At 41.4% G+C, this 13,668-nt stretch overlaps 1 protein-coding gene across 1 annotated transcript in view; it reads left to right on the forward strand.

The window, feature by feature from the left end:
• kcnq3 (potassium voltage-gated channel, KQT-like subfamily, member 3) overlaps nt 1–13,608 on the forward strand; it is a 111,509-nt gene extending 97,901 nt beyond the window's left edge. The window contains exons 9-16 of the mRNA XM_042497785.1: nt 501–595; nt 1,664–1,690; nt 7,049–7,248; nt 7,409–7,514; nt 9,896–10,027; nt 10,123–10,218; nt 10,500–10,587; nt 12,680–13,608. Coding sequence (XP_042353719.1) covers nt 501–595; nt 1,664–1,690; nt 7,049–7,248; nt 7,409–7,514; nt 9,896–10,027; nt 10,123–10,218; nt 10,500–10,587; nt 12,680–13,360 — 1,425 coding nt within the window. The 3' untranslated portion in view covers nt 13,361–13,608. The remainder of the gene's footprint in view (nt 1–500; nt 596–1,663; nt 1,691–7,048; nt 7,249–7,408; nt 7,515–9,895; nt 10,028–10,122; nt 10,219–10,499; nt 10,588–12,679) is intronic.
• Nucleotides 13,609–13,668: the final 60 nt, after the last annotated feature.

The following is a 13,668-nucleotide window of genomic DNA, read 5'->3' on the forward strand; positions in this document are numbered from 1 at the left end:
CTCCCCCGTCACGCGTTAGCTGTCCTATCCCAAAAAAAATCTAAAAAAAAAACAAACAAAAACCTCTTGCTCAGCAAAGATGGAAATTAGATTAAAAATGTTTCCATACGCTTTTTTTTTTTCATCTCTCGTTTACACTGATGTTACTGTTTCTTCTTTGGTGCTCACTGTTTCACTAAAATTAACTGAATGTTTAAATTTAATTTTATTTTTACATGCAGGTTTTATTATGTCTTTTTGTCTTTAATGTGTTATGATGTGAAGCACTTTGGTGCATTTACTTTCCTTCTTTTAAAGCACGTTAGGCTGCATTTCTTGTATCAGGGATGCGATACAAATAAAGTTTATTATTATTATTATTATCATTATTATTAATTTGGAGGAATTTTACCAAGCTAACACTGTGTGTGGCATGTCCATTGTGACAAATGTTTAATTTGGACTCGGCTTTTTTCCATTCAGCTGTTTAATACTGTTTTGTTCTGTCTTTTTATCTCAAGTCTGCCTGGCGATATTATTCCACCAATCCAATCAGGGAAGACCTTATTGCCACGTGGAGATTTTACGAAACCGTCATTTCTCTTCCCTGTTTCAGGTAAGTTACAGCGAACGTGCAAACGAAACACTGAAACGTGGTAAAGTTTATCTGAGCTCTGAGAGGTTGTTCAGAGACTGAACGCTGTGTCGATGTGTCTGATATCATGTCAACAGTAACTATGTGAAGGATATTTGTTCACATAAGGCTCCACTATGTAACATCAATCACACTCGAGATATTTTATTTTGTACTTAAAGGAATTCTTCACCCCACAAATGATCATTTATATATCAGTGTCAAAATGTTTGGCTGTTTTTGTGAAGGCGTTTCAAATCTGAAGGTTTTGGTGAAAATGTTTGGGAGCAGTTTTGAGTTAAAGGGAGTTAAAGAGGCATTATGATTAAGTTAAAACCTGAGCAAATTGGCTTGATTTCTTTCAAAAAAGTGGGAAGAACGCCATAAGTGGCAGAAGAAATAACCCAAAAATTAGCAAGAAATTAGTGAAAAAGTACGAGAAAATTTCCTGAAAATAAGTTTTTAAAAAAGAAAAAAAGAAATGAAAGTAAAAAACAAACAAGGCAAACAAGTCTTGAAAAAGTAATGCTATATTGCAAAAAATCAGTAAAAAGTACGAGAAAATTCCCAAAATTAAGTTTAAAAAAAAAAGAAGAAAACAAAAATCTAACTGGAGAATGACTCCCCAGAAAAACGATTTATTTTTTATTCGTAACATAAATCTTATATATAAAAATGTTATAATTATGAGCATAGTTTTCTGTTTATTTTCCCCCTGTTTTTGATTAATTTTCTTTTAACCCTCCTCTCCATAATGTAACTAATTTAAAGGTAATTTTCTTGTCACCTTCTTATAATTTCTTGCAATTTTTTGGACATTTCTTGCCAAGTTACTCACTTACTCACTGATTTTTCCCCCCATGTTTTGGAAATAAGTCAAACCAATCTGCTCGGGCTTTAAAGGGTCAAACAACTTGCGAAAGGCATCTTAACGCAGCACGAGACGTCAGTCCAGGTTTCAAAGAGTAAAGTGTTGTTAAAGATTAATGACGGATGTCGAAGCTCCACTTTGTTGCTAACTTTTTGTCCTCTGTCTCTCTCCATCCACAGGAAGGATAACTTGGAGGTCATGGCGAGGTAGGTGGCTGTTGTTGGATCTGCAGCAGAGGTTGAGTAAATCACACAGAGCGGCGCTTTAATCAGCCCAACGTGCTGCAAAAAAGACTAATGAAGCCTTCCTAGAATATCCCCCCGTCCGCTTTTAAATAGCCTCGCATATTAATTCAAGCCGCATAAATCTCTGAGCTAATGTGGCAAATATGTGACATAAAACTCCCACTCGTCCCGCTCCGTGAGAGCGCTTCCTTCCACATCAGCTACTTTGACGACATTTAGGCGGAGAGATGTTTTTAGAAACCTATTAGTGACTTCATTAGTTATGTTTCAATTATGAATGACAGTTGGGATGGAGTAATTAAGGGCAGAGACGAGGGTCTTTGGGTTTGATGATCCTCTTTTTTCCTCTCTGTGCTGTGAAAGAGGCGTTAATGAGTCTGCAGTCAAACGTGTCGTGAAAATCTCTCCGAGGAGGTTTGATTTGTGAAAGAAATGTCTTCACAGGCTGCTGCGGTGATCGATACAGAATCATTTCTGCTGAGCGTCAACCTCAGTGTGACTGAACATCTGCCGCCATGTTTCACTCGGCGAGCAGATGTTCACCTCCAGAGGAACTTAAACTCTTGGGGACTGTTTGGTGCATTTTAGGCGCTTTTCATTCTTCATTTTTGATCATTTTGGCTGTGTTCGTGCATATGGCATACATTTTGGCAAGATTGTGTATTTTTAGTTTAATCTATGAATTTCCAGCTCAGCTCCTACAATAAGTCTAAAATACACTGGAAACGAAATAGTTACATTCAGACTGTTAAGGTCAAAAAAACAAGCAGAAAAACATGACTTGTATTATTTCTGGGTGTCATTCTGGGCTTTTGCTTGGAATATGTCATTTTTTACTTTCAAGTGAATATCTAGTCTTTGCAAAACTTCGACTGCATATTAGGTACATCGTACAAACCTAAATTTCTGTGTAAAACATAAACAAAGATAGAATGCATTATTCTGAATAAAGGTTTGTACGGTTATGAAAAAATGGGGACAGTTATGGATTTGCAAATAGCAATTCAACATCCTGAATAGTTTTTGGTATACTACCCTGAAAGTTGTGTGTCATGTAGGGCTGGGCGATAAAACGATAACAATATCAATCGTGAAATATTCCTTGATTGAAATACGAGATGTAGTCTGATCAGAGCAGTCCTACAAACTGTCTCCCTCCTGGGAGGTTTTCCAACAACACACCTGTCATTGTGTGCGACCAGTATGGACAGAGGTGGCTATTAATAGCGCCCATGCCACTGATTCATCACATGTACCTGTGAGCCAGGCATCACCAACTGACGGACCGCGGTCCGGATCCAGACCAAAACTTCGTCCTATCCGTACCAAACTCCCACGCATCGCTCCGTGTCTCATCCAGCCGCTCGCGCTGAGCTCTCATTATTATCACCAGGGGCAGATGTAATGTTTTGGGGGCCCGGGGCCACAAGCACATGAGCTTATTTTCAGCCTTTCTCTAACTGTGAATGTCGGCAGGCTGTTGGCAGCTATAGGAGAAGTAGGCCGACTTAAAAGATTTTAATTCCTGAGTAAAATGATTAACAGCACAGAAGTTTGACAGAAGTTGAAGTCAGAGTCCTGCAGTCAGGAGAGGTTGGCCTAATACATATATTTGCAGCGTGTGTTTGTATGTTATCTGTGATGTCTTAAATGTCACGCCTCTTTAATTCCATGATGCCGGCATGCTGTCTATCACTCACTGGAACCACATGATGCTGCCGTTGTTTTGTTCTGTGTAGCCCGATCTCTGTGTAAAAATAAAGGCCAGAGAGGTGGGGATGAACGAAAACAGAAAGACGAGAAAGAGAGCCAAAAGGAACAAAGACGTAGAGACACTGAAGGATGCAGAGAGGGAGAAAGAAATGGAGGCAGAGAGAGTTTTCACTGTTGTAGGATCGGCGGCTGGGAAATTAGCAGGCTGACATTATCTTGTTGCTCTGAGCGAAGAGGTGGACGACAGCCAGAAACTACAGCAGAGCTGCCAGGTCCAACAAGAGGCTGATAAGCCACTTTGTGTGTGTGTGTGTGTGTGTGTGTGTGTGTGTGTGTGTGTGTGTGTGTGTGTGTGTGTGTGTGTGTGTGTGTGTGTGTGTACACGATATTAGGCCTTTAATCAGAGTTATCCAGTTGTATTGTGTGGTCTATTGAACACAGCTTTGAGAGAAAATTATATGCCATCTGAGAGTCATTTTGTGTGTGTGTGTGTGTGTGTGTGTGTGTGTGTGTGTGTGTGTGTGTGCAAGTTTGTGAGAGTGTTCAAGTTTGTGAGTGTTCTTGTACATGCTACAAAGTGAGGACCAAAAAAAAGTATGTTTGCAGCAGAGTGAGGACATGGACATGTTTGGAAAGTGAGGACATTTTTAACTGGTCTGACTGTTTGAGGGTTAACACTTGGTTTTAGGGTTCAGGTTGCAATTAGGGTGAGATTGTTGAGGTGCTAAGGGGCTAAGGGATGCATTATATCAATGAGGGTCCTCACAAAGATATAATAATAACAATAATAATCTTTATGTAGCACTCTTCAAGCTTAAGCACAAAGTAAAACATCCCAAATAAAACATTTAAAGAATAAAATAAATTTCACCCATGCGGCCCCTTCCCTGCCCCTTAATGACATGACCAAAATTTACAAAATTAAAGCACAAATATTAAAATAGCAAAATATACAAACACATATGAAGGCACAAGTTCAAAAATACAATTTCCTAATAAGTAATTAAAATGTGGAGAAGAGAATGAACCTAATTTAAGCAGATAAAAAAACTAAGATTGAAAGGATAACCACATCTATGGGCGTATAAGACGCTATTAAAACAAATAACATTATATAAAACAGGTCGAATGCCAATAAAAGAATTAAGTCTGTGTGTGTGTGTGTGTGTTTGTGTGTGTGTGTGTGTGTGTGTGTGCGTTTGTGTGTGTTTGTATGGCGTTGGATTAAGGACAGTGTTACCAAAATTAGTCCGCCCTCTTAGAGTTAGTTTATAAATCTGTGATAATCCCTATGAACCTTATAATGTTCAGTTTTTGTTGAAACTTTAATAACGTTGATGATTCGACTTTGTGGTCATTTTAGAGTTTATAATTAATGAGAAGCTAAAAGCTCAAAGCGCTCTCTGGGATTAAGCTACTTTACTTTTCAATAAAGGAAAATGTCCAGAACAAAATAATAATAACACTATTTTGTCTATGTATTTATATTTTTGTTTGTTTTTCTTTCTTTTCTTGTAACTCTTACCTTGCAACTTCTTCCCATGTTTTAAAAGAAATCAAGCTAGTTTGCTCTGGTTTCAAAGGGTTAAAAGTGAGCCCTCTACAGCCTCTTAAAGACAGAAAGGTCCATCAATATTATCTACATATATTATTTATGATTAACACAATTAAAAAATAGTTATTTACAGACCTTAATTGCATCAAAATTAACACTTTAATGCTGACAGCCCCAGTTTTTTTGTGTTTTTAAACCCTTTTTTCACCATTTAGTGCATACAACCAAACACAAGTCAGCGATATGGGATTAACATACAGCAAATTTAAAAGTTAGAAAACAACAATAGTGATAATAAAGATAGTTTAAATAAAACAACAACAAAAAAGACAAGAAACAACATACAAATAGAGCGGTGATTGACCGGGTTTAGTTACATTTCGTGTAAGTTTTTTTAGAAGTTTTACCCCTTTCACCTGGGGAGTGTCCCCTAAAGCTGTTAGCATCATGTGGATCAGCTCATTTTATCTGATTGTCTCATGTGCTCAACATGTAGCCAAATTTCAGCTTTTAGCCTCGTGAGCACAATTTTATCGCAGTTGTGATAAAGTGGAATTATCCTTTAATATTGTGACTGCAGGTGTGTGCAGGTAAACTAATCTGTGTGTGTTTCTTGGGAAGGCAGAGCTGTGGGAGATAAGGAGCATTATTATTTTTTTCCTGGTTTACACAGAGCCTCGGGATAATCACGTGTAATTTTCCGCTCTTTATTCGCTCGAGAAGCAGTCAGAAAGAGATTCACTCTTCCTTTAAAGCTTCCCATTCTGCCGCCTCTCAGCGCCGTAATCTGCCGTCTATTCTGCGCCGAGGCCACATAGAGGCTCATATTGTGTGTCTGCTGTGGGAGCAAAGTCGCTGAGAACGCTCCACGTTTCAGAGGCCCCCGTTCGGGCTGTCGCCGGCTCCGGTTACCCCCCCTCTCTGCCTCTTCCAAGGCACACAGGAGTCTTATTTTACCCAGGGAGCTCTCGTCTTTGTGCTGCCAAATATTGTCAGCCGGTGGACAATAAAGGAGAGCAATCTCTCGCAGCTCTCTGAGGCTTCCTTCTGCCAGGAGAGCAGCATTGTTACGCTGAGGCAGCGAACCACGAAGACTGCTGAGAGAGGGAAGTCAAGAAAACCTTGTAGTCGAGACTAGAGGAGGGACTCCCGGTGTTTGTTTGGTTCGCCGTCAGAATGCGAGAACACAAAAATCTCTAAAAATTGTTGTTTTTTAATCAGTGATAAAGTACGATGGATAGTTGGGGCCACGCTAAAGAAAAAACAATCAAAGATTTCCAGAATAAAATCATAATATTGTGAGAATAAAGTTGTAATCTCACAATTATAAACAAGAATAAAACTTTTGTTGTATTTATTAGAATGAAGTTGTAATATTACAATATTAAACTTAAATAAACAAAAACTTAAATTTACAAAAAGTCACCATATTGCAAAATTGATCTTGTAAAATTGCAAGAAAAAAAAAGTAATATTATGAAATTAAACTAATAAATTTACAAGAGAAAAAAATAAATCAAGACCGGAGAGTCAGGTAACATTGTCTAAATAAATGATCAGAAGTACTGGATGAAACGCTGATTTATGAGATGAAATGTTAAAAGTTTTAAATAAGAAGTGGAAACTCTGTGGTCTTCATCTGTGACTTTATATCTCATTTAATTGAGAATTTAATCCCATAATATGACAACGTTTTTCTTGTAGATTTACAACTTTAATTGTGTCATATTATTACTTTTTTCCAGTAAATTTGCGAGCTCAGTCCTGTCGCTCGCTGCGTCAGAAAGTAACCGTTGTTGTTGGCCGTTCTGTCCGCCTCTCCTCTCGTTTCAAATGTCCAATGATAGACACTGATGTTTTCATCTCGTCTCGTCAACAAAAAAAGAAATTTAGATTTCGTCATATTTTCTATTATTAAGATCTATTTTGAGCTCGTCATCGTCTTGTTTCCGTCATGGAAAAAAACGTCTCTGACGAATGATTTTCATCATAGTTTTCGTTAACGAAATTAACACTGTCCTCCACACTGTATCTCTTTTCTTCCATTTCAGCCAAAAACTGAGTTTGCTCGAGCGTGTTCGCCTTCCCAATGCACGGCCATCGATCGGGACGGGCAAGAGGCTCATGGGTAACACCGACTCCATCGAGGAGAGTCCCTCCAAGGAGCCAAAACCCGCCGGCTTCAGTAACCGGGAACGCTTCCGCACCGCCTTCCGCATGAAGGCCTACACACTGCGCCAGAGCTCCGAAGGTAAAAGTCACAGTCATCAACATGAAAGGTTGAGTTTGATCAGTAAGGCTCAGTGTCCCTGTGTGGACCCTGGACCCCGGATCACAAGATCAGTTCATATTAACTGTTTATGGTTCGCTGATGCACAATTCTTTTATCACGCGTTGTTTTTCGCCGTCAGATGCCGGAGCCCTGGCAGAACCAGCCTTAGAGGAGCGGGGCTTCCCCGCAGACATCCTCATGGAGGAGATGATCCCCACACTGAAACTGGTCATCAGGGCAGTCAGGTCAGAAACTCTCCGTGTATGTTGTAATGTCGTAAATGTAATCATGACAGCAAATCAGAAAATCATTTGTTTTTAAAATGATCAGATTGATGGATGAGAGGGAGGAGCAGCTGCTGCAAATCAATGCAAATTTTTAGACCAAGCAGATTCACTTTCTAATGTGCCTGACATTCTGCTGCTCCGTCTGTGCCCAGAGTACTCTCTGCACTTTGAGGGTGTGATGCAAGTAATAACCAGACAGTATATATATTTTCACAGTGCAAAGAAAAGTAGCAATGCACTGAAGAAGACAGATAGCAAGATAATGGATGTACACAATCAAAGTATAGAATGACACTTTTTCACCATGTCAAGAAACCCTCAGGCTGCACCAAAAACTAACCAGTTCTTATTTTGTTCATTTCTAAATATGTTTACCAATTTTTAATGACAGATTTTTGATACGTCCTGCCCATTAACAGGCTAAAGCCTCATGACAGAGATCAGAATGTGCTTGTTGGAGGTCATTTTAAAAATGGTTGTTCAAATCTGGATGTATAGTATCTAAAAAATAATACGCCCAAGCAGCTGGATCCAATTTCCAGTGTTTGACAGTTTAAAATGCTACATACACATGTTGGATGCAGCCTCGGTCACTGCAGCCGGAGTACGCGTGTGAGCAGGGGAAACCAGAGAGAGCGTGCAGAACTCACTCATGCTTACGCTGTGCTGGTAAATCTATAGGCCACACAGCTGACATAATGCAGGAATTTAATCTAGAGATGAGTGATTAACCCTGTGAAAGTGCTGCTTCCTTCCACACCATTATTTCGGGGCTGAATGGGTCTGAATGGTACGCTCAGACCTGACGGGTTTTGGTTTCAGGATACAAGACTTTCTGCCAAACGCTGGAGCTCGAGCAGTGTTTGGGCATGTTCACGTCAGCTCAAAGTGGGACAAAAGAAGGAGCTCAGTGGGTGGCAGGGTGGATTCTGGGTTGGAAATGACGTTCAAGGAGCTGAAAGATGTTACATTTGATCCCAGGTACAATCGGCAGGAGTTTTTCGTGAAGGTCAGCCTGTTGTCACGCTAAAGTCGTCAAATACGACCGCTTTTGTGGAGCTTTTGGTGTAAGATCCCGATGTCGAAAGCAGCCTTTTGCGGTGCTATGATACAGTGCTGGACAGCGTCAGCTGAGAATGTTGCAGAGGGAACCGCTCGCGTGTTAGAGTACGCCGCTGGATGGTCAGATGGCTGGACAGCACTTGCCACATCACATGATACAAAGACAGGCGGCGCCAGAGGGCAAAAATCAAGAGCTGTTATTGCATCACATAACTCTTCAAAAGTTGAGCTGACCATCTGGAAGTTTTGAATCCACACTTCCTCTGTGAAATCGTGGACTATCAGCTCCCAGAAATCCCTCATACGTGGCCACTCCCACGTATAAGGGGCTTGCCTTTCCATCACGGCTCCATAACACGCCTCCGTGGGCTTGGATTGGAAATCACGGCTAGTGCGGTGGCTGTAATAGAAATAAAGCTGCTGATGTTTTGAACATCCATCGCCATGGTTACTTGGATGTTGTCACCAGAGAGGTCACAGAACATCGCTCAATGGAAACGCAGTCAGTTTTTTGCAAGTCTGTAACGAAAACCCGTTACTTTGCCTCCTGTGGCCGTAATGAGTGAATGTTTGAAGAATTTTGTCTTTCTGAGTTAAGTGCTCAGATCTTTAGGCATGCAGGGAAGAAATGAGTCAGAGAATCCTATTGTTAAACGGAAAATATGTGTGAATATTATATAAATGTATGATTTTCAGATTAAATCAAGGGTTAGTGCTCCTGAAATGATGATTATCACCCCTCATTGTTAAGGACTCTGGAAGCTTTGCTCAAATCTTAAGTCTCAAGGCTGAAGTTTTGGTTAAAATCTGTGTAAAACTGTAATCACCAGTGATTGCCTCGTATACTGTCTGTCATACTGATTTTATATTGATGGACTTTTATTTATTGTGTTGTAATTAATGTAATGTTCACATCAGTAGTCTTTTATGCACTATGGACTTAATGTGTTGTCCCACTTTAGGTAGTGTAGGCTACTTGCTGTTCTGTGTATTTGTGTTGTTTTTTGTTTGTTTACCTGCTCAGGGACACTAATTGTACTAGTTAACTCTAGTACAATTAGTTTTAATTGTGTGCTGTCCCTGTAAAAATAAAGAATAAGAAAGAAAGAAAGAAAGGAAACTGTGCATGCACAACAATGGTAAGTACAGCAGGTCAGACCGAAAAGTTGCAATTTTGAATGTATTTTGACCACGGAGAGATTGCCATTGTTTACCAGTGTTGATCAATGGATCCTGTCACTCTAATGTCTTTTGAATATAAACTCTTTGTCTCACAGGATCATGCAATTTCTCTTGAACAAGAAGCGATTTAAGGAAACTCTGAGGCCTTACGATGTCAAAGACGTGATCGAGCAGTACTCTGCTGGACACCTGGACATGCTGTGTAGAATAAAATACCTCCAGACAAGGTCAGAAACTGCGTCACACCATGAGGAAGTCTGAATGAGTTTAGGAAGCGTCTCCTCTTCCTCAAGCTCATCCTGTTTCTCTTCTTTTCTTTAAGGATCGACATGATTCTTGCCCCTGGACCCCCCTCCACCCCAAAACAAAAGAAAACTCAGAAAACGCCCTTTACCTACCCGCCCAATCAGTCACCCAGGTACTGTACTGTCACTCAGTGCAAAAATAAAACATATTAAATTGACAGTGACAGTGTTATACAGTTATATTGCAATATTAGACGGTTCAGTGAAGACAACACATGGCCATGAATTTTTAGCATGTAGTGCGTTATATATTCTAGTAGTTATTAGACAACTTCGATGATAAATAATAAGCTTTATCTCTAAAGCAGTTACTCTACAAAGGTAAATCTGTGGTTAATTTCCTCCGAACAAATGTCTATGCAGTCCAAGTCTACTCAGTGTCCCTGTGTTCCAGGCATGAGTCCTACCTAGCCAAAGCCGCCTCCATGCCAGATGCCGAAGACCAAAGCATGATGGGTAGATTTGTCAGGGTGGAGAGACAGGTAAGGATGAAAACTACAAAGCAACCTGTGAGATAAATAATCCCGCATTTCCAACATTTCAGTATCACACAGTATCATCTTAAGCAAATTCAGATGCATATCTGAAAAGATTAAGTACCACTTGTTGCTAGTTCAAATTCTAGACTGAAATAATTGAGCCAAAGACAGTCTGTCGGACATAAAACCTGGTCATTCCAGCATTTCAGTGTTTTAAATTTATTTAATTCTTTTCTTTTCTTTTCTTTTCTTTTCTTTTTTCTTTTCTTTTCTTTTCTTTTCTTTTCTCTTCTTTTCTTTTCTTGCTTTTCTTTTCTTGTCAGTTGAACCCTGTCCAATGAATTTCATGCAGAGGCAAATACTTGCATGGTGCTTTTGTTTTGACGTCAACTTTGATGAACTTCGACTCAAATCTAGCAGCTGATTTTAATGCCAGCCATGGCGAAAAAATTTTAATCTTTAGTATTGAGACTTTTTACATGCAAATTATATTTTATCTGAGTATATCTGAGTAAATCTGGGTTAAGAAAAAGAGCATAGCAATACTTCTGCTACTTTAAAGTTGCCAATTATTCGGTACACTCGTTGGATTGTGGTCTGCGTTGTGCTGCTTTACTTTTCGACCTATCTTAGGCCTTTGATACAGTCCATACACTCCATGAGAGCTACTTAGTAGCACATAAAGCAAAAAAAGCTCTTTATCCATGGTATGAAAGTACCCCGATCCTCCGCATTAATGGACCCGTGGGGCTTGCACACTTGAGACTTATGGCAGCCGAGTATGCCGCAACAGGTAACTTACGCTGGCGGAGCGACTGACTTCTGGTTTAGCGCTTTGCTAGCTTGAATGGCAGTTTAAAAGATCTAATCTTGTGGATATCTAGATAGCGTGCATCAGTGCCCGTGGGCATCACGTGACTGACCCAGGTGGTGTAATTCCACTTTTGGCCGCTGTGTAAATTTTTTCTTCAGAGCCTGGTGCATTTCCTGGGGGCTTGGAGTTGGATGATTTCTTTCTTCGAATTACTTGTGAAAACGCTTAACCTGAAAGTGGATTTCTATTTTAAAAAATAGGAACTGCTTTTATTTATTGGCAAGAAAAAGGCTGGTCTCTGCTCTCTGACTGCGCTTGCTTATGCGGATGTTTTATGTATGAGTGCTCTGGACTCAGGGTATCGTGGTGCACTGAGATTAATTACCAGCTGTAAGCCCCTAAAACATCACTGCATCCTGTGTGCCCGCGTTGGGTGGTTCTCCTTAAAGCTGCGTAGACTTTTTTATTGGCATTTTCTTACTCACAAAGCTGTTGTTGGCCTACTTCCAGCATATTTATGCGAGTACATTCAGCAAAACATTGAAAATGGCTATGCTCCCCATTCATAGACCATGCTCTTATTATCTAAACCGATACAGGGTGCGTACAGAGTTTTGCAAAAAAGCCTCAATTTGTGCAACTCCATGCAGAAAGCACTCTGCAGAAAGATTTAAAGCTGCACTTATTGGGTCCTCAAGGCAGTTTCAAAAAGCTGCTGCAGAGATTTTGTATATCATTGTCTATTTGCCAGTGTCAGGGTGTATTTTAGCTGCTTTTTTCTTTTTTTTTCTTTTCATGGATAACTCCAAACATTTATCACTGTACCTTTTAGTCTTTGTTTTTAATAATTTCGTTTTGTCTTCTTTTTGTGTTTTATATTGTTTGTTTTGGAGTTTCATTTTTGATCTTGTATTTTTTGTTCCATGTTGTCTGTCAGTAACTTTTGTTCGCGAGGATTCTCTTGAAAAGGCGATTTCTGATCTCAAGAGGGTTTTTTTCTGGTTAAATAAAGATTAAATGAAAAAAAAAAATGTGCTGTTGACCAATTTCAAACTTGACTGTCCAGACCTTTGATGGTCCTGAAAGCTGGAAAGTCCAAAGCGGAGGAAGGGATGTTATTAGTTGTGCTCAACAGCCCGACAGGAAGTCACTACTTCCAGCAGCATCCCTCAGCTGAAATGAGTCCACGCGTCTAAATCTCACTGTGTTGCTCTCTGGTTTGAGCGAACCCTCAGCCTGAGTTTACCGCTGTGCTGCTGGTGTAACGTGTCTGTGTCTCAGGTGGAGGACATGGAGAAGAAGTTGGACTTCCTGGTGGACATGCACATCCAGCACACTGAGCACCTGCAGGTGGACTCTGCCGGCGCCGCCCACATGACCCTGGAGACCTGCGACCCTACGGGGAACGGCGAGATCCGACGGGTTTTCTTCAACTACGCCGAGGCGTTCCCGCACATGTCGTACCAGATGCCTGTCAGCAAGGTGAATCTGTATTACGGCAGAGGACGAGGAGGTGCAGAGTGTTTGGCTGGTGGGAGCCGCGTGCCTCCGGACCACCAACCCCCGACGTCACGCCACCCTGCCGCTGCCATTCCCACCTACACCGAGCGTCCCACAGTGTTGCCCATCAGCTCCCTGCAGGACCTGTCAGCAGGGCCGGGCAGGACCACAGGGGGGCGGGGGGCCGACTCGCCGCTCTCCCTGCTATCGGTGAACCACGAGGAGCTGGAGCGCTCGCCGAGTGGGTTCAGCATCTCTGGGGAGCGGGAGGAAGGGGGTGAGTTTTCCATGGGGCCCGGGGTGGCAACCGGTGACGCCAGCTGGACGAGACCCAGACCGAGCTACTTAGCAGAGGGGGAGACAGACACGGACACAGACCCCTTTACACCCAGCGGGGGGCCCCTGCCGCTCTCCTCCACGGGGGAGGGATTCGGTGACGCTGTGTGGAGCACGCCGCCCTGAGAGGTGATCACGTGACCACGCAGAAATCCACAACTCTGAGTTAAGACCTTAAATCAAACCCACGCCTCTAAACCCAAACCAGTTTGGGTCAAAGCCGCACCTCTGGACCAAACCACTTGGAGGAAAGGTGGGTGCAATCTGCCGAGATGCTGCAAGGTCATGAGCGAGGTCATCGACCTTCAGAGGCCAATCCCACCAACCGTCCAGACAGAGAGCCATGGCATCGAGACTGCCCAAAAAAAAAAAAAAAAAAAAGGGAAAACAGACAGTTTGTAAAGTAAAACTCTGTACAGCGCACACTTCGCAAA

Source organism: Plectropomus leopardus, chromosome 12, assembly GCF_008729295.1.
Source record: "Plectropomus leopardus isolate mb chromosome 12, YSFRI_Pleo_2.0, whole genome shotgun sequence".
NCBI classification, from domain to species: domain Eukaryota; kingdom Metazoa; phylum Chordata; class Actinopteri; order Perciformes; family Serranidae; genus Plectropomus; species Plectropomus leopardus.